Below are 27,750 nucleotides of genomic sequence, written 5' to 3'. Positions count from 1 at the left end.
TGGACCATTTCCTTACACCACACACAAAAATAGACTCCAAATGGTTGAAAGACCTAAACGTGAGACAGGAGTCCATCAAAATCCTAAAGGAGAACACAGGTAGCAACCTTTTCGACCTTAGCCGCAGCAACTTCTTCCTAGAAACATCGCCAAAGGCACAGGAAGCCCGGGCAAAAATGAACTATTGGGATTTCATCAAGATAAAAAGCTTTTGCACAGCAAAAGAAACAGTCCACAAAACCAAAAGACAACCGACAGAATGGGAGAAAATATTTGCAAATGACATATCAGATAAAGGGCTAGTATCCAAAATCTATAAAGAACTTATCAAACTCAACACCCAAAGAACAAATAATCCAATCAAGAAATGGGCAGAAGACATGAACAGACATTTCTCCAAAGAAGACATCCAAATGGCCAACAGGCACATGAAAAAGTGCTCAACATCTCTCGGCATCAGGGAAATCCAAATCAAAACCTCAATGAGATACCACCTCACACCCGTCAGAATGGCTAAAATTAACAAGTCAGGGAACAACAGATGTTGGCGGGGATGTGGAGAAAGGGGAACCCTTCTACACTGTTGGTGGGAATGCAAGCTGGTGCAACCCCTCTGGAAAACAGTATGGAGGTTCCTCAAACAGTTGAAATTAGAGCTACCGTTCGATCCAGCAATTGCACTACTGGGTATTTACCCCAAAGATACAAATGTAGGGACCCGAAGGGGTATGTGTACCCCAATGTTTATAGCAGCAATGTCCACAATAGCCAAACTGTGGAAAGAGCCAAGATGCCCATCGACAGATGAATGGATAAAGAAGATGTGGTATATATACACAATGGAATATTATGCAGCCATCAAAAGGAATGAGATCTTGCCATTTGCAACGACGTGGATGGAACTGGAGGGTGTTATGCTGAGTGAAATAAGTCAATCAGAGAAAGACATGTATCACATGACCTCACTGATATGAGGAATTCTTAATCTCAGGAAACAAACTGAATGTTACTGGAGTGGTTGGGGGTGGGAGGGATGGGGTGGCTGGGTGATAGACATTGGGGAGGGTATGTGCTATGGTGAGCGCTGTGAATTGTGCAAGACTGTTGAATCACAGATCTATACTTCTGAAACAAATAACGCAACATATTTTAAGAAAAAAGAAAAAGAAGAAGATAACAGGAGAGGAAGAAAAGGGGAGTATGTCAGAGGGGGAGACAAACCATGAGAGATGATGGACTCTGAAAAACAAACTGAGGGTTCTAGAGGGGAGGGGGGGAGGGGGATGGGTTATCCTGGTGATGGGTATTGAGGAGGGCACGTTTTGCATGGAGCACTGGGTGTTATGAACAAACAATGAATCATGGAACACTGCACCAAAAACTAATGATGTAATATATGGTGATTAACATAACAATAAAAAAAAGAATTAAAACAGGCAGGGCTAACACCACTTTTAAAGTACATGGCTAAAATTTAAAACAAACAGACAAAAACTCACCAAACTTAAATCTAATAAAGCCCTCAGATCCAGCTACCAATTTATAGGAAATAGACATGGGAACATGTTAAACAACTGAGACACAATCAAAGTAGTCCAAAGTATAGGGAATATACAGAATATATAATTTAATTTCTTCATACACATACAAAATTATATGGTTAAAAAAGGGAGGTTGAGGGAAAACCTATAGACATAATTGCAGTGAATTTACTTGATACCACTTCAAACCAATAAACGTAAAAAACATAAATGTTTAGAAAAGACAACTGGGGAAATGTGTACACTGACCAGATGGTTTATCATATTAAGGAATAAATAATGATATGGTGGTTATTTTGAAAGAGTTGTTATAACTTAGAGAAATCTATTTTAAAAAATCTAGAGATAAAATCATACAATTTTACATAAAAAAATGAGGAAGTGGTAGTAAAGGAGTGGATGTGTTTAGATGAAAGAACAACCATTTTAAATCACTTCTTATTGAAGATGAGTGATGGGTGAAAATTCATTATCCTCTCTACTCTCTAAACTTGGGGACTGCTTTAATTAAAGAATACTAAAGAGATATATCAACCAAATAGACTGCATGAGACTTGACTGTATCCTACATTAAAAAAAAAAAAAAAAGCTATAAAGGGCATTTGGAGGCAACTAAGGAAATTTGAATATAGATTATCTATTAGATGGTATTAATCAATGTTAAGGTTCTCAGATATGTGTTAACTGTCTTCAGTATAAAGAAGAATGATTTTGTTTTAGAAGATATGTACTAGAATAATTAGGGGTAAAATGTATGGATGTCTGGAACTAATTTTCAAATGGTTCGGCAAACAACAACAACAAAATAACGAAAACAAAACCCGTGTGTGTGTGTGTGTGTGTGTGTCTGTGTGTGTGTGTGAATCAAGCACATATGATCAAACACTGACATTTTAAAATCTGGGTTTTTATGGGATTTACTGTACTATTTTTTTCAATTTTTCTGTATCTTCAAAATTTTTCATAATGTTGGGAAAAATTAAAGAAGAAAGTAGATGCATGAGACAAAGGGTGCGTGTGGACAATAGCTAAATTACACCCTGCTGGGTGCCTAGCAGGGTTTCGCCCGTTTCTTCCAGAGAGAATTTGCATTTTGCTCAGTATTTGTCTCCCAAAGAGCTGACTCAATGGGAGGCAAGCCACCCCAGAGACAGCTTCTGACTGTGTATGTGAATCCTCTTCACAGTAACTGATGTAAGAATGAGGGGACAGGGGCACCTGGGTGGCTCAGTTGGTTAAGTGTCTGACTCTTGATTTCTGCTCAGGTCATGATCCCAGGGTCCGGGGATCGAGTCCCACATTGGGCTCCTTGCTTGGCAGGGAGCCTGCTTCTCCCTCTGCCTGCCACTCCCCTTTCTTGTGCTCTCTGACAAATAAATAAATAAAATTAAAAAAAAAAAAAAGGTTAATCATAACGGCTTACTGTTTACTTGGCTTGTGGGAAATATTTGTTATTCTATAGGAAGTAAAGTATTTTACTGAATACACTAAATAAGCATTAAAGATGTTTCCGTTTATCTTAAATTTCTAATTTCCGCCTCCCCCCCCGCCACAACAGGAATGATATTTTTAGAAAAAAATACCACGGCTTTACCTGTCTAGAAATTTTACATCTCTGCTCATTTATAATTAAAATCATAATTTAAACGAGGTGAAACTGAAGACTTACGAAAGCATTTAAAGACTGAGATGAGGGGCGCCTAAGTGGCTCAGTCGGTTAAGCGTCTGCCTTTGGTTCAGGTCCCTGTCCCGGAGTCCCGCGATCGAGCCCTGCACGGGGCTCCCTACTCAGCAGGGAGTCTGCTTCTACCTCTGCCCCTCACCCTGCTCGTGCTCTCTCTCACTCAAATAAATTTTTTTAAAAAATCTTTAAAAGACTCAGATGAAAAACATTCAATTTTTATATTCCAAGGTCTTTTTTTTTTTTAGATTTTATTTTTTTGAGAGAGAAAGAATGAGAGAGACAGCATGAGAGGGAAGAGGGTCAGCGGGAGAAGCAGACCCCCCAACGAGCAGGGAGCCCGATGCGGGGCTTGATCCAGGGACTCCAGGATCATGACCTGAGCCGAAGGCAGTCGCTTAACCAACTGAGCCACCCAGGCGGCCGCCAAGGTCTTTTTTTCCAGGAAACTGATGAAATATCATTTTCCCACTAAAGTTCAAAACTCAAAAATGCAGATTTTGACTAATTTTATCAAACTATCCAAGGCAACTGTTAGGGGACCAGGCTGGAAGTTTTCATGACTTATATAAACCTGAACATTATCAGTCCCAAGGCTGGGATCAATTTTCACATTTGTGAGAGCATTTTTTTTTCCTGAGAAGCTAATCTGAACTTTGAACTGCAAAGTCTAACCACCAAAACAACTTTTCTGGAAGCATCTTCTTAGAAATGCTATGGGAATCTCAGCTGTCTGGCCCCACTCCCCGTGATGGAGTCCACCCCTTGGCCTCACTGAATAGCTCATGTCACCAGATTCTCAGAAGTCTGTGCTAGTCCCTGTGCATAGGGGAACCCTATCTAAACTCACAACTCCTATCTCTAGCTCAAACACTACCTCACCATTAGGCACTCCACCTGCTCCAAACAAAATAAGCCACTTTCTTGAGTCTCACTGCCTTTTTTCATGTGTGCCTGGGTGGCTCAGTCAGTTAAGTGTCAGCCTTCAGCTCAGGTCATGATCCCAGGACCCTGGGATCGAGCCCTGCATCGGACTCCCTACTCAGGGGGGAGTCTGCTTCTCCCTCTGCCTCTCCCCCTCCCCCACTGGCTTGTGTGCTTGCGCTTTCTCTCTCTCAAATAAGTAAAATCTTTAAAAAAAAAGATCATTTTTTAAAGTAATGGGAATTCTCTGTATTTTCTGTTCAATTTTGCCGTGAACCTAAAAGTACTCAAAAAAGTAAAGTTTATTGATTAAGAAAAAAGTACCTGGGGTTTTTTCTTATATCATCCAACTGGCCAACCACATGAGAAACATTGGTACGAATCATTTTAAAAGCAATTTCTTCTTCTCCCATGATTTCAAACCTAATTATCAAAACATATTTAAGGAGTGTAAATATTTATGTGGAAATAAAAACAGAATTTCAATAAGAAAAGTATTTTATAAAACTTTAACAAGTCAATATCCTGAGAATGACTTACTCTTTTGGTATTACTAAAGAAAACAATCTCACATAAATTTTAAAAGAAGGCTTAAGAGATAAACTAGTGTAAAATTATGAAAATGCCAGACTATCCTACAATTATTCTTAAACTAAACAGAGAAAATGTATGTACTACTTACCTATATTTGTTTTTGTCCTTATATGCTTTGTGGATTTTATCAGTTACTGGTTTACAGTTGGTTACTAGACTCTTAGTGACTGGTGGCTATGAGAAAATACAAACATTGCATCAGGCCAAGACTAGGGTGGGACAGGTGAAGCATTGACCTCTGTGCAAAATTTAAGGGGGGACCAAAGAATCCGTGATCAAGACAAATACTTTAATGTAGTATTTGAAAAAATCAAACTGGCATGGTATGGCCTGCAGGCTAATTGCCTGTTTTTGTAAATAAATTTTTATTTTAATCACACATTACACTGTCTGTTAAAATAGTCTCAAAAGTTACCGGTAGAATTTTTTTCAGAAAGAAAATAAATTTCTAACATAAACTGTAATGAACTAGTCTATAAGCTAACTTGTCATTCTTAATCTAATTAGGAAATACTTTATCCTAGGTATAATCACAGTTAATTATAGTAATGAAGCCAACACCTTGCTAAGAGTTCACTTGAGTAATGTTAACTAATGTTGTTAGTATAATTTGTACTCATGCTCCAAGTAGTTTATTTGTATGAGCCTCAAGACTAACTTACTACCATTAGCAAGCAGCCTTTACTTACTTAATTCTTAACAAAGGATATTTGCTGATTCTAAATCTCATGCCAGAAACCTGGCAAATACTAAAATACTTTGCTAATGAAGGAAAATGTATGCATTTCAAAAGAAAACTAAAATCTCAATAATCTTTCATCATGCCTATAAGGGCAAGAAGAATAACTGTTTTCTATGTGTAAATCACCTTCCTTAGGAAAGAACACACTGCAGTTCTAATGTAAATGCAGGGGCTTGGTAACTGTAAAGTCTTACTAGGAACCAAAGTTTATAAGAAAGATACAAAAGGAGAAGAGAAAAGACAGTGAAGGACAGATATGGAAGTACAGATGAGGGGAAAGAGAAGTCTTGAGTAAGAGTGAACATAGGCCGTGCCACCAGCAAAACTCTCTGAAGTATTCTCATTGGCTATTCTCTGCTATCCTTAGTGAACAGATGTCTGGTTATAGAATATTAGCAACTAATCTCAATATTAGCTTAACATCCACTAGATAGGAGAAAAGAAAAGATATAAATGATTCTGGATTATCTGGACTTCTGCTGTCTACCAAAGATATAAATATAGAACCTGCTTCTGCTGTTTGAAATGCTATACAAAACTGGTATAAATAATACCTGATAAGGATATACTTCCTTTTTACACAAAGGAACTCATGCCACTTACCAGATTGGGATCATAGTATGCTTCCTGAGTTGGTGGAACACTGTTCAGCTGAGTGATATTAGCAGGGAGCATTTTTGAGCAATTTATTAGCATGTGTTCCAGACCTGTTAAATCCTAACAAAGCAAAATAAAAGGATAAACCTTATATGTGTAAGTAATAACTGTGGTTTTAAAAATAAAAATTATGTAAAAGTCTCCAAAATTTCTTTAAATGCTATCTTCAAAAGGAGTTTGACTATATGATTCTTAAAAACACCCCAAAAAGCACAGAATGAGATAATACACAAATATTTCATCTTCATCTCAAGTAAAACATACTGGACTATGAGGCACTATTTTACAAGAGATGGTCAGGGGGTCCCCAGATGGGAGGTCCTGCAGTTAGATTTATCTTGGCACTCTCCATTAATGAGTCTCCTACTCCTGGGACTATAGGATGCTGTGACCGAGGTTGTGCAACAACCCAGGCCTGGCTGAGACACAGCTCCAGTGGGCCACCTGAAGCTCCTGAATGAACTTGTCACGAGAATCTGATATGCAGGGATGGTTTGGCTCTTCTCCAGATAATATAATAGCAATGCCTACTTAAAGTCTAAAATGTAATCTCATAAAATATGAACCTCAAATTTGGTTTTAATTCTGGCACTAAAAATGGACTAGTTGTGAATACCTCCATTAAATATTAAGAATTATTTTTACTTGCATTACAATGAAAGATGTGAAAGAAAAGAGAAGGTTTAGGAGAAAAAAAATACAACACCTGCAAACTTAAAGGCAGGTCGTGAATTCTGGTAGCCAGTGTTCGGATTTCTCTGTCAGATAAGACACCAGATTGGTCTGTATCAACTTCATCAAAAACTTGAGATATATTCAGTGGCTGAACGGCACTCATGAGATAATAAAAATACGAAAAGGCAAACTGCATATCCTCAGAATGGCGCACTTTGTGAAATGACGTCTTGTCAAATTCTTCAGGGAACCTGTCCAAACATAACATATAGTGAACTCTGGATATTTAAAATATAGACATTAATCTACATTCAAATATATTCCAACATTTGTGGAGTTAGAATCTTTTTCTTTCCCACTTATTTAGCCGATACCTTCAACATATCAGTTGCCAAGTGTTAGAGCCATACATCAAGCACAGCAAAGATGTCCATTTAAAGCAGACAGCTCTGAGCATGTGCAAGCAACTCAAACAATAAGAAAGACTTACATATCTTGAAGTTCTTGCATAACGATTCGGTCAATCATGTGAGGCATGTGTGCAGGGACTTTCCGAGATGTGAATCCAAACTTGCTGTTTAGAATTTTATTTACATATCGAAGGGAATCTGCAAATGTATCTTTCAGTTGCCTTCCAGTGTGTTTGCTATCAGTGTAGTATGCCAGTTGTGTCTTCAATGACTCTTCTTCCTGGAAGGAGAATTCCATGTAACACAGCATTATGTTTAGTGCACAAGTGTTCTTCGTTAACAAGAAATAAGTACTATTTTATATAACTAGCCACTAACTGTGGCAAATGAAATGAGCGCTAACAGGTCACTTTAAGAATCCTAAGAGCAGGACTAAACTGGACTTCAGTGAAAGTATCACCAACATAGGCTTGTGAACAACAGTTGTGTAATGGAGGTCTATTTATAGGGTATTCTTCAAGGACTAGTCACCGAGCATGAAATTTCATAGCCAATTCAATGCAATATTTAGAAAATTTATTTAAAAAGTTTGATAGAGGGGCGCCTCGGTGGTTCAATTGGTTGAACATCTGACTCTTGATCTTGATCTCAGCGTTGTAAGTTCAGGCCCCGCATTGGAGCTTACTTTAAAAATAAAAATAAATAAATGAATTAATTAATTTGATAGCACTTTCAATTTCAAGTTATTTCTACTGGTGACATCAAAGCAGTAAGCACTTAAGTTCTGAACAAGGACCAAAAAATAGTGTTAATATTATAAAATGTAAAGAACCCTGTCAAAACTAATAAGAGGCAAAACTGAGTGAATGGGCAAAGAATATTAGCAGAATATATGAACACACTTTACAAAGATGAATTATTTTTACTTTTCAATCTGGTGAAAAAATACAGATTGATACTATTGTTGGTTAGCCTGTGGAGAAACAAGCACTCTTCTACACTGTGTAAGTGTGAAGTGGTATGGCATTCTAGAAGGACACAGTTAAATTTAACTTTAACCTAGCAATTCTACCTACAGAAGTAAAAACTTCTCAAGAGTAAGCTATATGTACAGGAATATTTATTGCAACACTATCTGTAATTGCAAAACAAACACAGCTCTTAAAAAACACAGTAACACTAGCATGGGTTTGCTTACATACTACTAGATCAAGAGGCAACCACAGAGCAGTATGTATAGTGCAATTTACCTCTTGCAAAACACATATTTATATAGTTTGTATGTTTGCATATCTATATAAAAATACTGGAAAAATACCCACCAAACTATATTCATAGTGATTATTTCAAGTAGGAAGATGAAGGAAGGAAGGGAGGGAGATCTTTCCTTTTTTATTGTATATTTTTTGGATTGCTTGCAATATCTGCCACTAATCTATAACACTTTTGTAATTTAAAGTAAGTAATGAAAGGGGGAAGAGAGGAAATCATCACAGGCAAGAACTTTGCAATCCCTCACTCAACAATTAGTAAATGACTACTGTATCAGGGATAAGATACTTTCCGAAGACAATGCGATCAGTAAGTTTCCCTCATCAACCTCTTTTTTCCCAGCCTGACACCTACTCATGGCTGCACTCTGTTCATGATCCAGCCTCACCCACAGGGTTTTTCTTGGTCTGTCAACTCCTACAAACCCTTCAAAGTCAGCTCACAGGATACTTCTTCATGGATGCCTTCCCCAATACCCCTAGGCAAAGTTAAGAAATTTTCCTTTTGGACTCTGTGCTCATACGTCAGGAGACACCTATCACGTTGCTACAATTATTTACCCACAAATCCGTCCTCCCAGCTTGCCCTTTGAGTTTCCAAAAGCTGTGTTCTAACAGTTTTGTGCTCCCTGCAGTGAACACAGTGATAGCACTTGGCAGATGTACAGATGACACCATGGCACCATGGAGACCGTGGTACAGGAGGGTGAGTGAGCACTTGAACCCTGAGGCTTGGCTCACACTGGAAGCTAATTACTTTATTTGCACCTTGGGGTTTTTTTCATCAGTAAAATTGGAAAAATAATCAGATCTGACTCACACAGCATATGCAAAAGCATTTTTTGAAATCCCAAAATGCCAAGTGAAGATAAGATACCATCCCTGTTCTATTACTTACTCAGGGCATGCCCCTGTCTAACTCCCTTACTTATTCACACTAAGGCTGTTTCCTAAACTGTGACATGGGGATCATGATAGTAGAAAACCTTATAAGGTATTTTTATTGTTAGGGGTATTAGGGCAATAAACCATGTAAGAAAAAGCATTTAGTTTAATGATTGACACAGAAAGTCCTGAATAAATGGTACCTATTATTATATAATTATCACTTACTTATAAGGTTATTTACTTTCCCAGAGCATGGGAAAGAATAAAGCTGGATGTAACTTACATCAAGAAGATCTTGGAAATACTTCTTTTTCTCCCATGGCAAAAAGCCCAGGTAACTGTCTGTATAATGCTGCAGTTTTCTTCCAGGTAGTATTTCATTATTATCTATGTAGTTGTTTGCATTTTCCTCCATTCTGTTTTTCTCTTGTTCTTTCCCTGTGATTTTCTTTTCTTTTGTAATCTGCTTTTCCAGTGGAACAATCCGAGATGAGAGTTTTTCTATTGACACGCTTCCACCTCTTACTTTTTGGGTCAGAATTTCAGATTTAAATTTTTCTTCGATTTCTAAGTCCGGGGGTGGATTCTGACTCCGGTAGTGACCATTCGCTTTCATTGTCACTGCTGGAAAAGTCGACCTCTGCAATCTTTCAGATGTTCCCAAGCTGTTCGGCAAGATGCTTTTGTGAACCTGTTTTTCCAGTGGGGCCTCTACACTGTCATTTCTTTCATCTGTTATTACAGCTTGATTTATTTTTACTTCAGTATCTGGTAAGTTACTCAGAAATGATCTCAGCAAGGCTGACTTGGACAGGTTGTATCCTTTCACAGTGATGTCTCCACGTTCTAGTTGCAAATCCAAGTTACTGAGACTCAGTTGGGCCTCTTTGGGAAGGAGTGAAATATTTACCAGGGGAATTTTCACCTCCACTTGGAATCTTCCTGTCGTGTTAATATCATGTCTCTTGAACTTTGGAAAGCGTTTTTCTTCAGGAATATCCTCAAACAGTATTTCCGCCTCTGGAAGAAGTGTTGTGGGGCTAACCAAATTTTGGTAAGACTTCTGGGTCGTAGAATTCACTTTGGGTTCCTCTCTTGTGTCAACCTCTACTGTTATCTGGATTTTGAAGTCTTCATCGTTTGTATTTTGAAATGTGAGATTAAAATGTATTGTGGTTGCATTCATTCCACTGTGCATTATGAGGTGGATGGTTTTCCACTTATTGGCAATAGAGGCATGTCGAATTATTGGATTGTCACTATAGGTGCCTTCGATTCCTCTTTTGGCTATTTCTGCAAAGCTGAAATAAGGCAGGCATTCACCTTTTGGAATAACATAGTGAGTCTGGTTTGGGAGAAGAGTTACTTTATACAATTCATGAAAATGATCTAGAGGAAAAAAGACAAACATGACTTTAAAAATGAGGCATTTTCCCCTCCTTTTCCTTTAATTCTTAGGGTTTGAGTTTTCACTTTCTAAGAATGACTTTAAATTGACTTAGGAATAAAACATTCTAATATAAGAGCTGCTGGTATAGGGCTCATTTTATTATCTGAAGCAATCACAATTATCAACATGGAATGCTGACTCTCACTACAGAGGTATGGCAAATTCCATTGATCAACTCTCATCTTTGTGTCCATTTGAAAAAATACAACCATCTGCCAAAATGACCTCCAGAGATAAGCGATCGACAAGATCTAGCATTTAAACCATTCTTACTTAGTGTATCACTGGTCTCCTTTTATTGTTTCTAAATTAAACCTTTGCCATATATTTTCAACAAAGGTATATCCACCTAGTACAAAGTCAGTGAGACTGGAATAACACGAAAAGATGCAGCTCTAGTGTCTACTGTTTTTTAAAGATCTGTGTCCTCTCTTTTCACTTACAGCTAGTTTAGATGCAAAGATGGGCAAGGGATTCATAGAGAATAATTAATAACAACAATACAAACCTCCCTCTACTTATCAAGGACTTTGATCCCCTTATTCTAAATATCTTTTTACGTGATAAATATACCTTGCCCACAGTCGCCAGCATCAAACCCACAGGACAAGACATTGCAAGCTTGGTCACAGAACTTATCAGCAAGCCAGGAATTCGCACATCCTTGATTACAGTAAGAGATACTATTTAGTCCTCCACCAAACTGCCAGGGCTGTCCAATTCCAATACTGCCGGTACCTCCGCCTCCTGCAGCATAGCGACTCCCACCACTGTTACCTGTAGAGGGAGGAGGAAGACAGAATCTTGCTGTGCTTATCATCTTGAAAAAGGACAGTTCCTTTTTTCTCAGTAGTGCTATCTAGAATGATGCCAGCATTTTGGTCAGAAAAGGTTCACCGCATTGTTTACCAGAAAATTTCATGTATCTTAAGAAGAAAACAAACTAAAAAGGGAGCATCACTTGACAGAGGACTGGGCATAAGATGACCACGCCTTGGCACTTACTAGCTGTGCAACCCTGAAGTACAAACTTGCCCACAGGGGCATGTAGAGGTGTGTGTGGAGCAGCCTGTCAGAACTGCCAAAACATGTTCTAATATGGGGTGCCAACCTCATCATCAAATGCTAATGTTCTATTAGGGGCTGATGTCTCTGGACAGGTCTCTGGACTGCACGGATCTTGGCATGTGTGTGTTCTCTCACTGAGGCTGCTTACATTTTCCAAAAGTACATCAGACAGAACATAACTTTTGTTTCTTCTAATACTCAGCACTTTTTCAAATCTGCTTCTACATATGGAATACGTGAATGATAATATCTGTGTACATACTCTGTCCTCCTTAGGTGACTAAGAAATTCAAGTGGATAATGGATAATGCTTTATAAATTTAAATGCTTTATAAACTGAAAGGCAATGAATAAATGTAAAAACATGCTATTATCAACAAATGCAGATAGAGATGTAAGAAAGAGAGCGGAGATGCTGAAGAGATTAAGATCTTTATTTCTCTTTGCCCACTGACAGCAAGCTGCTGCTGAAAGCCACCAGCCGTGAGCTCCTAGAAGAATCAGTTAAAGTGACTCTTGCTCTTGAGTTTACATAATTGAAGATATTCCTGATTTTCATATTTTAAATAATAAAAGGTATTTTCAAGTGCAGGGTCAGCCTGGGAATATGCCCTCAACAAGGGAGAATATGAAAAAACTGAGCCACATGGGGACAATAGTCATTACCTCCAGAATCTATGGATTACTGTATGTATTGTTTTCATACATGAGGAATGTTTAAGTCACTGTACTTATTCAGTGATGATTAAGAATGGAAAAAAAGTCCATAAACATAAATAAATTACATGTGAGCACATCCTTACCAGAGCAGTCACCGCCATCCCAATCACAGGCTGAATTATTACAAGCTTTGTCACAGTAGCCATCTTTAATCCAGGAACCTGGGCAGCCCTCAGCACAATTTGGCACAGGCCATGTCAAGTAAACCTATGATAGAGCCAGAAGGAAAATAAAATGGACAATTTTTAATCTCAAATTAGGATTCCTTTAAAAAAAAAAAGAAACTGAGCCTCCAATAAAGGTTACGATTCTCCCTCGGCTGGCTGACTACATCCACGTGGCATATTTTACATTGTTTGCTACAGTAGTTTAGATTCCTGCTCTGTCAATGATTCTTACGGAGCACGTTTACTCTTTTTCATTACTCAAGGAAAGCAGACAAGAACTCAACTCATTGATTAATCTATTTTAAAATAAAACAGCAACACGTCAGACTTAAGTACAAAAGCGTGCCAGAGCAGGTAGGAAGTATACTACACATTCACTGCTTTTCTGTGACAACTGTCATTAATTCCTGGATGTATTTACCTATAATCTTGTCTCATGGCTGAGAAAAGCAGCCTCAATATCCTTATCTCTGTGCATAAGGTCCTGTGATAAATTATTAGCACAGTGTTCTAAGTTGTGGACTCACCTGCTTTCCAAAATGAGTGACATGGTACATAGTTAAATTTTTTAATTAATTAAAAAAAAATACACTCCATGCCTCTGCATGCTCCATCTATGTGGAATGTCTTTCTTTATCTAGTTAACTCTTACTTGTTCTTCAAAGTTCACTTCAATTCAGATGGGAATTCTTCTCTAGCCCGGTCTGATTTCAACCTCCTGGGCCCCCACGCCTTCCCACCAAGGGCACACCTGCCAGCACAGAAATCACTATCCCTAGTTACTGATTTTGTGTGTCTCCCCTGCCAAGCCACAGCTCACCTTGGCAGCCCTACAAACACAGAGGAGGCAACTGAACAGGGGAAGGAGAGAGTGAGCACACTGGGATGGCATAAACAGCAAAAGGAAAAGTAGCTTTGTGCAATTTGCATTTCCAGTTGCAGGCTTCTGTAACTTAGAAGTTTATGGTGGTAATTCTCCAACTTTTCACTAAATCCTTCTAACAGGGCCACAGGAGTAGTCCTAGTTTCCTCAGTATGCAGACAGGAAACACACATCAAATCAATGCCCAGGACCATCCTCAACTGTTAGCTCCTAGGTCTGTGCTCATAACCACTCTCCATCATGCCTCTCAAAGCCACGATGAGACTGCTGCCTTACATAAAATTTCATACATGTCTGTAAGCAGAAAATTGAGCTCACTTTTTATCTTGGCCATTGCGCTGATGTTCTAACCATGATTTTGTATTTCATAGTGGTTTTGCTTTCTTTGCTATTGTCATAGTAGAAAATATAGAAGGTGGGTTCTGGGTGTCTGACAATGTAGGGAAGCAAATAACTACTAAGGAGCAGTTTTTGTCCTCCCAAATTGTTAACTCTCCTGAGCTCAGCACTCAAAAAATGCTTATTTGACCCAAACTGTATATACAGTAGTATGTATACTGTTTTCCTGATCTGTTTATAACTCCTAAGTGACTTCTAAGCTAGGCATCCCTTCCTCTTAGGCACTCACCTTCTGACCTTTGGAGTGACTATAAAAATCATCTGGCCAGACATCCTTCCCAAACATGACATCGTCGTTCAGATAAATAAACTTCTGGGACAGCCCTTCAATGCGATGAATGTGACTTTCAATAGCAGGTGAACTAAAGGTAGGTAAGTGGCTCAAATTTCGAAAAACATCCTTTTAAGAAAACAACAACAAAGGCAAGAGAGAAAGAGGGTGGATGAGAATTATTTCATTTTGTTTTCGGTTTTGGAAGGAAGGAAGGGAGATGAGTAGAAGAATCAAAGGGGATGGAGGTGGGGAGGGTGAGGTAAGGGGGAATGAAATGAGGGATAGGTGAAGGACAGAAAAGGAAACCAAAGCCTTGTGATATATGGAAAGTCATGGACCTGGTGTGTGACTATTGTCACTCGAGGGTTATCAAGGTTCAGCCAAGATGGAATCTGCCCATTGGTAACAATGAAAATATTCCGAACCCAAGGAGCATGCCTCTCAATGGATCGCAGTGAATATCTCAGTTCTTCATTATCTTCAAAACGGCTGGCAGAAACATCTTCGTCCTGCTTAGACTGAGAAGAACATTTCACACATGAAAATGTAAAACACCACTTAAGTCACACCTTTCCTCCTGGCTGTCCCCTCTGCCCAATATTCTTTCAGGGTGCTCTGGCAGACCAAGTCCTACATTTGAACATTACAAAAAACGCAAAACACTCGGCATATTTAAAACATAAATGCCCAACATTTCTTTTGCACTTTTTAAAAGAGAAGGTTCTTGGATCTGATTCTAGGTCACTTCAGTTAATATTAACCAGTGGCAATGCCTGGAAAATCAGAGAAGTTCCAATCAACTCATCTCTCTGTAAGTCTTCTTCCTTCTTCTAGTATAATGACCTATAAATAAATCCTTAACAATCTAAACCCTTGATCAGGGTTTAGAAAGAATCTCTGCATCCCTTACCTGGCTAATGGCACTCAGGTCCCATAATAAATATGCAGGACTTATAGTCAGTTCTTTTCCATCAATGGTCATGTTCTTCTTTGTCTGCTTGTTCAGTTCTTGGAAATCTTTGGGGTTATTCAGTTTTAGAAGTGCTACACTGGCCTCTGAATATAACTGTAACTGTAAAATAACAAAAGGGTTACATGTAGAAAAACTGAGCCTCAAAGAAGAGACATCTCTAAATTCCCAGTTTGATCTTTAACCTTTAAATGTATGTAATATATAATACATACTTAAATCTATATTATGTATGTGAACCATGAGAGATGATCAACTCTGAAAAACAAACTGAGGGTTCTAGAGGGGAGAGGGGTGGGAGGATGGGTTAGCCTGGTGATGGGTATTAAGGAGGGCACGTATTGAATGGAGCACTGGGTGGTATATGCAAACAATGAATCATGGAACACTACATCAAAAACTAATGATATAATGTATGGTGATTAACATAACACAATAAAATCTATATTATGTATGTTTAAAGATTAATTCTAGCTCTCTATATAGATTATCAACTAGTAAGCCTATGATCACCAAAAGGAGATGTAAACAGGCCAGACACACTTCCCAAATGAATGGAAGAACCCAGGTATGTAAAACAGAGGGAGTGGTGGAGTTGTGGTAAATGGGACATTTCAGGCCCCATCCAAAAGCCGCAGCCACTACTCAGTATCAACAAGTGCAGCAAGATCTCCTAAGAGGCCAGAATCCCCAAGTGTTCTATGAAATCTCCCCATTTTCAGTGCTGTCTCAAATGTTTTCAATTGTCCTGCTTTCAAACAAAACACAACTGGTAACCAATTGTGACCTTTTTTCTAGAATATTACCAATCTCCTTATACTGGAGGAAACCCTGGAATGTAACATTGCTGGGACTGGTAGAGAGCAAGCCTGCTAGCAGGGTCTCCAAACAGCTTTTGTGCCCCACACCTAAGAGGAGTGTCTTTGACAGGGCTGCTTGAACAGTTTCCATTAGGAAAAGCACCTTTTGGGGCAAAGCTTTCAAAGAAATCATCAGTCTAAGATGATCACAAACATCAGTATGTTTTACAAACAGGCTTTCCCACCACACTACCAGATCCAATTTCATGTTCTAACTCTGTATCATTCAATTTCCAATGAAAAGAGGCTTTCATAGCTTAAAAAGGTGGGGGAGAGGATTGAAATCTATTAATCTAGGACAGTGAACCCCTTCTGCTGAATTGACTCAATTAGGAAACAGGGCCAGTTTCTTAATTTATAAAGCAGAGCAAATGCAAATTATTTTGGGCTCATTCTGAGCTCTTATATATGCTACCTGACTAATTTACCTCATCTTTCAAAGTTTTCCTGAGTTTATGTCAAAAACTAGAGATTCAAGTTAGAATTTCATTTATATTTTTCCCCTTCTTACCACAAACTGCATGTGAGTGTATGGGTACACATGCACAGGTGTGTACTGCCTTCCTGACCACTTTCTTTCATCCTGACAGCACCTGGCATATACTGAGCACTCACCGAAGGTCAGCTCTCACTGCTGCTGTCACCCTGCCTCAGTATGTTGGGGGACAGGTGGGAGACAGGGTGGATATTCTTCTATCTGGCTATTTACTGAGTCTCACTGCCCGCCCCAGCCTCCTCTGCTCTATCCCTCCCCCCATAGTGGCTCCCACAGCACCTCTGAGGGCTCCCTGAAATATAAAAATCACTAAATTTTTATAAATGTAGTACTTCAATACTCTAAATTTTATTGGGCAAATACCCTTATCTTAATCTCTTCTATACAAACTGCTTTTCGTCTGGAAACCTATTTTGAAATTTCACAGACATTTTCCTGACTAGAAAGATGAAAAGTAAAGAGCTTAAAGGAATATTAATATGTAGAAAAAGCTTTTCTGCCACCATAATCAACCGAGTTGTGAGTGGTGAAAAGGGTGGGGAGAAGTATATTCTGCTAGCCACTAGGTGGCACCCTAATCCTGGACACCTTACTTCTGCAGAAAGAGAGCCAGGAGGTGGTAAGGAAAAGCAGGTGTAGTAAGTGCTGAAGGCTGGATTAGCTTGGGCAGCTGCTTCCACATTAGCTTCTTATATGAAATTATAAGTTTATCTAAATTTTTTTTCTATTTTTTTACACAGACCACAGTGACCTTCATGTGTGCAAAGTACAGTTGTTAAAAACCCAACATAAACTAAGAAAGGAGGCCATGGCCTCCATGGGGCAGTGCCAAGGCAGAGCCCCATACTCAGACCTGGGGAGAAAGGGCCCTGCACGCCAGCAGGTCTAGGGCTGGCAGGCAGGAAACTGGGGTCTCACATCAGTCCCTCGTGGTAAAGAACAGAGATCTGGTGGGCTAGAAGGAGCCTGATCAAGATGGGGCTGTGGCCTTGGCCCCCTCCTCTGAGTCAGTCCCACAGCTCTGACTGCAGGTAATCAGCGAAGAGAGCCTTGGCCCAGTGAAGGACGGGTCCCAGGCGGTGTTTTCACACAAAGTGGTCAAAGTGCATGGCCAGCACGTTGTAATCTAGCCTGTTGCACACGATGTGGTCACAGTGCTCCAGCAGGATGGCAAGGCAGAGAAAGAGCATAAATGGGTTCCCCTGGCCAAATACCTGGGGCAGGGGCAGGCCCAGTGGGGCTGGAGGTGGCAGGGACTTCCCAGGTTTTTGTGGGGAGCCCAACTCTGGCATCAAGGGGGATCCTGCAGCCACATCACCAGCGAGAGAGGCCTCTTGGGTGGATGGCGGAGATGGGGAGGATGGGGAATCAGGGCGCGAAGAGGAGAGTGGGTCTGAGATGTTCAACAAGGGCTCAGAGAGGGAGTTGGAGCTGATGAGGGCAGCTGTTCAGTTTATCTAAATTCTTTAAATTTTGAGTTTCTCAAAGAGAGAACAGCTTCTACACCCACCCACTGCAGGCCCACAACAAACAGATAACATGACTGAGAAATAAAGGTCTGCTACTTTTAAGCCAGAGATTTCCGAGTATTTGTTACTATAGCATTATCTAGTATAACGGATTGATACACCTATACATGGTAGCATAAGGTTAGGGAAAAAACATACCCACTATACAACTGAAAAACAAATCATTCCAGTAATCTGACAACTCAAAAAAGTTTTATAAAACTTAAATCAATTCCAGAGTTGCTTTAATCTACGGAAGTGTCTATTTTAGAAATAAAACCAAAACAAAGGGTACCATACTTTAAAAGAGGAGGTGCATAAGATAGTTTCAGGGAAGCCAATAAAAGGGGCATTAATACAGTTATTACTACAATTTATTGTTACCTTGAATTTGCCCTGAAGAGAGGTTTGAGGTGACAAAGTTCAGGTAGGACAGTATGCTGTTCCCATCCCACCAGCACTGTCCTTCCTGCCGGAGCAAACACTCTGGTCAGCCTTCAAGGATCTATGCAGCCTCCTTCTCTTTGGAAACTTCCCCCATGTCTCTGATCCACACAGACCTTTCCTGCCTCTAAATGCCAACTTGGAGGTCTGTACTACTCTCCTTGATAGCTCATACTATCTTATTTTGCTACTTGAATACTTCATATGCACACATACTGCCTCTAAAACGTAATTCTAGGTAGCTTGAGGACAAGCCCATGTCTTCTCTTTCTTTTGCATACCCACTTAGCAACCAGTAGTATTGAATTAAACTAAATGTGAGAACATACCTGAGAGCTTTGGGAAGATTTTTCCACGTGCTCTAACATATGTTAAAGAAGTAAACAAAAACAAAAATCAAAAACCATATGAAAACCCCACTATGAATGAAAATACAGAATGATTTAGAATGAGCTAAAAATAAAGACCAATGGATAATGTGATTTCCCAAAAGGTGAATTCTGTGTCTATCACACACAATTCTACAGATAAATTAAGGGGTTATTAATCAGATCAAACTAGAAAGCTTTCAATAGAAGACTGATTTGTAAGACTATAGTCCCCAGAAAAGTTTTATGAATTCAAATCTAACATTTTGCAAATGAAAATATTTTCAACCCCCACTTCCCTTCCTGGGGGTGAGGGGATTCTAGTTTTGCTCTAAACAGAATGATAAATGCAAAGTTGTAGTATATATACGACCACGGTACCAAAAACCAAAATGACTTCTTGGAATAATTACACTGCTCAAACATTGCCTTTATATTCCAGGACATGGTACATGGTGGTGTGTTCAGTCACAGCCTTTCTTCTTGCTCATGCCTTCCATAAGCATTTCTTGAGTGGCCCCCTAAGTACCAAGCCTGTGGTAATCACTAGGGGTACACAGGTGAACAGGCAGTTATCTGTCCTGGGTTGCCCATACGCGGGCAGGGTCTCCAGGGCAGACCTGAGCACTGGCTGGCTCAGAGGCCACAGGCCTAGGCTAAGGCCTTCTGGAGGACCCTGGGAGGGCAAAACAGTCCAGCCCATTGAAGTTCTGAAGTCCAGTGTCTAATAACCCTTTCCTCCCACATGCCACAAAGCACTTCTAACAACACACCCCGAACTGAGCTCTGAGTTTCCTTCCCAAAAAACTTGCTTCTCCTGAGGCTCCGAATGTGGTTTAAGCCATCACTTCCATCTTCACTAGTAACATCCACTTCCCCCTTTCATTTTTCCTTCCCTCTCCCCAACAGCTAATAAGTCACAGGGTCATGCTGAGTATTTCTTATAGATGTTTCTGGAACCATTCTCATTACTGGCACTGCTGCCAAGACAGTTGTTGAACCTGAACATCTTGCTGGGCTACGGCTGCAGTGGCTGAACTGGTTTTCTGCCCAGCCTCATCTTTTAATCTCTACCACCATACCTTCTTCAGCTACTATGTTCCTTAGAAACAGATCAAGTGCTCCTCCTAAGGATGCCTCCTGCCTCCAGGATAAAGTCCAGGCTCCTTACCAGATCTTTCTCAATCTGGCCTCAATCTCTTTTCCCAATCTCAGCACCAGCAAAATCCCTGCCTGGTTGCTGTCTTCCAGGAACAGCTGCCTTGGTTTTCTGGAAACGATGGACTTGCAAGCCTCCAGCCCTTTGCTCAGGCTGTTCCCTCTTGTTGGAATGGTCTTTCCCACTCCCTTCTCCGCTGGAAAAATGGCTGCTGTGTTCAGGGCCCAGCTAAAATGCCTTCTATTCTGCAAAGCCTTCCTTGTGCCAGTATACCTAAAGCCCAGGTGTTCTTACAACACTTTGTATAAACACTTACTTGGAAGTGATCATGCCCCAAAATTATTTAAATGCTTTTTATTCACTCAGTGATCCTTAGCACAGTCCCTGGCACACAACAGACATTTACTAAAAGCTCACACTCTAAATGGACTGGGAATCCAGTGACAGGAAACTTCATTCTCAAGGTATTCATAATAAAACTAGGAAGAGGAACCTACAGAAAGTCACTTGAAGAATTAGCTTCAAATGCTGATACACTCCCCTTATCTTCCCCTTTCTCTTTTTCTCTCTAACCTCCAAAAACCAGAAGTTCTAATCCCTGAAGTTGATTGTAGGTGTTGGCATCTTGAAAATGACCTGCAATGAAAGTTATGGATAATTAGCTTGACCCTCTGAGGAGGGTTTTGTGGAGGTCTGCTAGCCTCCACAAAAACAAGCCTGGGGATCCACATAAATCTCCAGCCGGGTGAATAACGGTAGAAGGGGGTATCATCGTGCACAGAGCCTGTTGGTACTACTTGTCCAAATCAAGTTATTACCCCACCTTACCTCTACCTGCATACACCACACTCCATACCACCCAAAAATAGTTTGCTGAAGGGTCAATCACTACTTGGATAGGCATTCTTCGGCAGCACACACCCATCCACCAACAGACACACCAAAAGCAATCAGCACCGGTGAGCAGCTGCAGCAGGCAAAGAGCAGTCAAACCTGACTGGAGAATGAAGATGTGTCATGAACCTTCTTTCCTTTAAAAACATATTGTAGTTGGAATCATATAAACAGATTCAAGAATGTCATTCTTGGGACACCTGGGTGGCTCAGTCACTTAAGCGGCTGCCTTCGGCTCGGGTCATGATCCCCGGGTCCTGGGATCGAGTCCTGCATTAAGCTCCCTGCTCAGCGGGGAGTCTGCTTCTCCTTCTCCCTCTGCTGCTCCCCCTGCTTGTGAGTGTGCTCTCTCTCTGACAAATAAATAAATAAAAATCTTAAAAAGAAATTTTCTGCATAAGGAATTTCAGGTAACAAAGTATAGACACACATGTCCATAATTCTAGAACCAATAGCTTGGAAGCCAAGAAGCTAAATAAACATTGGCTGTGGAGAAAATGGAACCCTTGTACAATATTGGTGGGGATATAAATTGGTCCAACCACTATAGAAAACAATATGGAGTCTCCTCAAAAAATTACAAATAAATCTACCATACAATCCAGCAACTTCACTTCTGGGTATATACCCAAAGGAAATGAAAACAGGATTTTGAAGCAATATCTGCACTCCCATGTTTACTACAGCATTATTCCCAATAGCCAAGATATGGTAACAACCTAAATGCCCATCAACAGATAAACAGATAAAAAGGATGTAGTATATATATACAATGGAATAGTATTCAGCCGTGAGAAAGGACATCCTATCATTTGCTACAACATAGTTGGATCTTATGCTTAGCACGTAACACTAGGTGAGAAAAGTCAGACACAGAAAGACAAATACTGTATATCACTTATATGTGGAATCCAAAAAAGTCAAAATCATAAAAAACATAAAGTAAAATGGTATTTACCATGGGGATAGGGTTTGGGGAGTAAGACTGACATTTTAGGGCGCCTGGGTGCCTCAGTCGTTAGGCGTCTGCCTTCAGCCCAGGTCATGGTCCCAGGGTCCTGGGATCGAGCCCCGCATCGGGCTCCCTGCTCCGCGGGAAGCCTGCTTCTCCCTCTCCCACTCCCCCTGCTTGTGTTCCTGCTCTCGCTATCTCTCTCTCTGTCAAATAAATAAATAAAATCTTTAAAAAAAAAAAAAGACTAACATTTTAAAAACACAAACTTTGCAATGAGTACTAAGTAAGCCAGAGAGACCTAATGCACAGTATAATGAATATAGATAATACTGTACTATAATTTTGTAATGTGATAAATATTGCTACAATGGCAATATTATAATACATAAATGTATTTAAAGTAGCATGTTGTACATCTTAAATTTACAGTGTTATATGTCAGATTTTTTCAATTCCTCTTCCTTAGAGGAAGGAGGAATACAATATCTATTTTTAAATAACTGAAGATAAGAAATAATTCAACCCCAATCTAGCTGTAAACTACTAGATTTCCAAGTACCATGAAAAAAACTTAAGGAAAATATGAAAAAAATGTCATTCATATTACCATCACACTTACAATGGTCACACAGTATATCTTAAAACAGTGAAACATTTATGGAAAGAAACAAGTTAAAGGGAATGTTGGGGGTGGGGCAGGGTATTAAAAAACACGGTCAAGACAGCAACTAAATAAGAACTCCACAAACACTGCTCTTCCCCATCACTGCCTCCCCATCTCCATCCTCTCACCTCCAAATTGTTAAATGACACCAACAGAAGGAAGTAAGAGTCAGGAATCTGAACACTGTGGCAGAATTTAAAGAACATTTCCTTGAAAGATCAAGAAAACCAGACCCTAAAAAATTCTGAGCCCAGAACTTTATGCCTTCTGTTCTAAGAGAAAAGTATTCATGTTTTACAACCTGGAATGTTTGACAGAACCACAGGTATCTTGACATAAGGTCAAAAGGAAAGAACACCCATACAATAGGGCAAGTGGGTCTGAAAACAATAAATGTTAAGGAAAAGGCATGTCTCAGGGCAGCCTCCAAAGTCAACTCTAACAAATGGCATCAAAGCGTGAAGAGTTAATAGGTATAAATCCCCAAATACATTAGTGGCTCAATTAGCCATTTATGAATAAAGGTTTCACATTATCAACCATTCCAAATATCTGAAGCACACTCCCTTTATGAGTGAAGGCTCTTAATAAATAGGCAGATTGCAGTCCAAGTGTTTACTTACTATATACATATATGACTTCCCCCACTCCCTCCTGTGCTTCCGTTTCCTTCCACTGTAAGTTCCATTCGGGGCTTTGTCTGTTTTGTTCACTGCTATATTCTCAGCAGGTATAAAAGCACCTGACACATAGTAGGAGCTCATTTGTTAAACAAATGAATCATGTTTCTGTCTGGGAAACCAGCAAACCAAATAAGACTCTTAAATTTTTGCCTAAATAAAGAGTAAGGGGCTCAGTGGTTAAGCATCTGCTTTCAGCTCAGGTCATGGTCCCAGGGTCCTGGGATTGAACCCCACATCAGGCTTCCCATGGAGTGGGATGAGCAGGGGCACCTGGGTAGCTGAATCGGTTAAGCGTCTGCCTTTGGCTCAGGTCATGATCCCAGGGTCCTGGGATTGAGCCTGCTCTACTATAATGAAATGGACCACAAGAGAAGAGTCATGCATTAAATGAAAATGTGCTATATACTCATTGCTCTGTTTCCTACACTCTTACCAGTTTTATTTTAGAAGAAAGATTTTCTGGCAATTTTGTTTTTAGTTGATTTGTTTCCTTGAATGTCAGTGGAAATCCACTCAGGAAAGCCAGATCTTGCATTAGCACTAACCCAGGGACTTCTTTATCTGTGGTCTAAAATAAAAGAGGGAAAAACACAACTCACTTTCCACATCATAAGGCTGGTGAAAACTTACAGCTTCAAAATCAGAATGTTAAGATTACTTAAATCAGCATTCATTAATACTTGTAAGCTAGGCTTAGTGAAAAAGTATACATTAAAAAGCCTCTCAACCGGTGATGGGTATTAAGGAGGGCACATACTGCATGGAGCACTGGGTGTTACACAAAAACAATGAATTGTGGATCACCACATCAAAAACTAATGATGTACTATATGGTGACTAACATAACATAAAAAAAAAAAAAAGCCTCTCAAGGTAAAACAGCTTTATTACTTACACTTTTATTCTAGTCTACTGCATAGATATAATTAATTTAAAATAACATACCAAATAGCCCCTCCAAACTGTCTGTTTGCTGTTTCCTTTAAACATTCCACTCTGGGCATCTTCAACTACAATAAAGAATACAATAAAAAAGCATGTTTTTAATGAATACTTACCTATGATATCTGCCAAAACACTACAAAGCATTTTGAGAGCTGTTACAGCAGTATAATACATGGTCTCAAAAACAGGTAGTTGGGGGAGACAAATTTAACCCATCCAACAAAAGGGGAATGATGTAATACCAGTGTACAACTACATGTTAAAATTTTGCAGTACTGAAGGAGAGATTCATACAGGCAGCAGAAACATGAAAATGACTGATAGAATCACAGATGTTGGAGCAAACATCAACATATTAAAAAAAAAAAAAAACCTGCTTGGCTAGAGTAAAACATTTGGGAGTGGTAGGTACAAGAAGGGTAACCAGAAGGGGGCCCTTGACAGCTAGGCCAATGGCATATAGATTAACAGCAGGGAGCCACTGTAGATCCTAGGGTTCCCCAAGGGTCACAGTGAATTCCTAAAATTCATCAGGTAAGGCTGAATAGAGCAGATTAAGTTAGAGATGGAGAGGGGGGATGACACAGCCTAACTGGGAGAGAGTTCTAAAGTGAAGGGGACAAATGAAATCAACTTGATCCTGACATTTGGGGATCCCAGGATCTTGGAAAACAGGAGAGAGGTCAGAAGACTGTAATCTGCAAAATGGGCATAGAAAGCAAGGTCCAGCCTGGCCAAGATAACTGTTGGTTCTGGGCAAGAGTCTCAGATGACCATAAAAATAGAATTGGTGAGCAATGAAAAAATGAAAGCCTTTGCGGTATATTGTTAATCTTTAAAGGAAGCACTGAGCACTAAGAGGAGTACATTATGAATAAATTTATCAGATATGCACCTCTCTCTCTTTCTCTCCCTCCCCATCGTCATGGGAGGTTCTACACTGGTAGATCAGAGAATTCTAATAGATGTGGTGTAGCTTTTTGTACATAATCTTAGCAAAGGTAACTAATGACATCTCATGTCATCTTTATGGATATAACAGAGACTTAGCCTAGATCTCAAGTTTGGTGGAATATAACCAATTCTGACTAAAGAATGAAATTATAAAGATACCATCAACCTAAAGAGAGGTTTTAGAGGTTTGCTGTAGTTTCTGTCTTGTTCAATAATCCATCAAGGTTTTGGAAGACACAGAAGGCATACTTGCAGAATGTGTGGATTTACACGAAGCAGAGAGAGAAGTGATTATCTTGTATAAAACATATTAGAGGTTCCCCAAAGTTACAATTTGGAGCAACAAGTCAAAGCTAGCAAAATGAAATCTCCTACAAAGACCTTTAACTTGTTACCAAAAACCAACTATGCAAGCATAAATTAAGAAGTATTTGAGTATTAGCATGTTTTTTTTTTTTTCTTTAAGTAGGTCTCCTTGCCCATCGTGGGGCTTGAACTCACTTCAGATCAAAACTTGAATGCTCTACCAACTGAGCCAACCAGACATCCCTATATTAAGTTTCTTTAAAAAGACTTAGGAGTTTTAGTCCAGGGCACACAAGCAGGGGGAGCAGCAGGGGGGAGAGAGAAGCAGACTCTCTGCTGAGCAGGGAGCCCAATGTGGGGCTCAATCCCAGCACCCTGGGATCATGACCTGAGCCAAAGGCAGATGCTTAACCGATTCAGCCACCCAGGTGCCCCTGCTCATCGCATTCTGAGTTAAAGCCAAAGTCCTTGCTTGTCATGGCTGCCAGGGCCAACCCCATCCATTACCCCATTACTTCTCTAGGCTCATCTCTTGCCCCTCTGCCTTGTTCACTCTATTTCAGCCACACCGGCCTCCATGCTCTTCTTCAAATATGCCAGACACACTCCTGCCTCAGGGTCTTTGCACTGGCTAGTCCACTTAACTGAATACACTCCTTGCCCATATATTCATTTTGTTAGCCCTCTCACCTTGAAATTTTCACTCAGAAGTCACCTTCTTGGTGAGTCTGCCTTTATCACCCAATTTCCCCTGCTCAATTTTTCTCTACACCACTTGTCTTCTACAAACTATATAATTGACATGTATGCTGTATTTATTGTCTGTCTCCCTCTGCCAAGATGTAAACTCTATGAGGGCAAAGATTTTTGTCCATCTCTTCACTGCTGCACCTTCAGCACTGAGAACAGTACCTGGCAAATAGTGTACACTCAACAAATACTTAACGAAGAGTCCCACTCTCTTTGCAAATGAAACACCTGAAAAAAATATTCTACTCTAGCTGACACCCTTTAAAAGTAACAGAGTCCCCCACCCCCGCCCCATACTAAGGCTTCCAGCCCGCCACGCTCCGCTCACTGGCCGTGCGTCCCAGCCAGCCGATCGTCCCAGCCGTGCCTCGGGCCGCCAAGGTTTCAACAGACCTCACCAAAATGCCATCTCAAATGGAACACGCATGGAAACCATGATGTTCACGTTTCACAACTTTGCTGGGGATAAAGGCTACTTAACAAAGGAGGACCTGAGAGTACTCATGGAAAAGGAGTTCCCTGGATTTTTGGAAAATCAAAAAGACCCTCTGGCCGGGGACAAAATAATGAAGGACCTGGACCAGTGCCGAGACGGCAAAGTGGGCTTCCAGAGCTTCTTCTCGCTAACTGCTGGGCTCACCATCGCATGCAATGACTATTTTGTAATACACATGAAGCAGAAGGGAAAGAAGTAGGCAACATGAGCAACACTCCCGCCCGCCCAATGAGAGTTCTCCCGAAGGGTCTCTAGGAATCTGTCCCACAGCTTCCCCCTGTATAAAGGATTCCATGAGCAGATTGGGACCCTCAGAAAATGTACAAATAAAATCCAACCCCCATTTGAGAAGCAAAAAAAAAAAAAAAAAAGTAACAGAAACCGTGGGGTGCCTGGGTGGTGCAGTCGGTTGAGCGTCTGACTCTTGGTTTCGGTTCAGGTTGTGATCTCCGGGTCATGACATGGAGCCCCGCATCAGGCTCCTTGCTCGGTGAGGAATCTGCTTGAGACTCTCTCTCTCTCTCCCCCTCTGCCCCTCCCCTGTGCTCACTCTCTCTCTAAATAAATTTTAAAAATAAAAAATAAATAAAAGCAACAGAAACTAAAGCTCATTCTGAGGACAACAATCTAGGACACAGACAAGCCCCTAAGAGACAGCTAAAAGAACAGGAATGAAAAGAAATGTCACATGGGAAAGAGATTATATTACATTAGTTCTGGAAGATCCCAACAGGTACAAATTTAACCAGTGTGAGAAAGCTGTAAGGAAGCACTTCATAATTCCTTGTAAAGGTCAATGTAGTCCAGAGGTAAAATGAATTATCACAGGAGAAAATTCATTTCCTATAGATCAAAGGGGATAAGCTTGACTGGAAAAACCACCTTGCTGAGAAATCCAGGCCCAGGCTACAGGGCTGGACTGCACGACTGCCGAAGTCCTGTCCACTCGGGAGA

At 40.2% G+C, this 27,750-nt stretch overlaps 1 protein-coding gene and 1 pseudogene across 3 annotated transcripts in view; one reads left to right on the top strand and one right to left on the bottom strand.

The window, feature by feature from the left end:
• The window catches only part of GNPTAB (N-acetylglucosamine-1-phosphate transferase subunits alpha and beta), a 79,816-nt gene that overhangs the window by 13,523 nt on the left and 38,543 nt on the right, over positions 1-27,750 (bottom strand). For all 3 annotated transcript variants that reach the window (XM_073900400.1, XM_025882372.2, XM_073900401.1), the window contains 13 exons: positions 24,291-24,355; positions 23,779-23,913; positions 15,255-15,416; positions 14,683-14,862; positions 14,300-14,470; positions 12,705-12,828; positions 11,407-11,610; positions 9,667-10,772; positions 7,305-7,504; positions 6,846-7,065; positions 6,086-6,199; positions 4,829-4,914; positions 4,471-4,569 (listed from right to left, as the gene is read on the bottom strand). In XM_073900400.1, the coding sequence (XP_073756501.1) occupies positions 4,471-4,569; positions 4,829-4,914; positions 6,086-6,199; positions 6,846-7,065; positions 7,305-7,504; positions 9,667-10,772; positions 11,407-11,610; positions 12,705-12,828; positions 14,300-14,470; positions 14,683-14,862; positions 15,255-15,416; positions 23,779-23,913; positions 24,291-24,355 (2,866 nt within the window). The remainder of the gene's footprint in view (positions 1-4,470; positions 4,570-4,828; positions 4,915-6,085; positions 6,200-6,845; positions 7,066-7,304; positions 7,505-9,666; positions 10,773-11,406; positions 11,611-12,704; positions 12,829-14,299; positions 14,471-14,682; positions 14,863-15,254; positions 15,417-23,778; positions 23,914-24,290; positions 24,356-27,750) is intronic.
• Positions 26,677-27,173, top strand: LOC112831129 (protein S100-A10 pseudogene; annotated as a pseudogene).

Source organism: Callorhinus ursinus, unplaced genomic scaffold (genome assembly GCF_003265705.2).
Source record: "Callorhinus ursinus isolate GAN/ISIS: 27379988/994484 unplaced genomic scaffold, GSC_fseal_2.0 scaffold14, whole genome shotgun sequence".
In the NCBI taxonomy this organism is placed as follows: domain Eukaryota; kingdom Metazoa; phylum Chordata; class Mammalia; order Carnivora; family Otariidae; genus Callorhinus; species Callorhinus ursinus.
The sequence above is the reverse complement of the archived record's forward strand: the minus strand, read 5'-3'. Positions and strand labels throughout refer to the sequence as shown.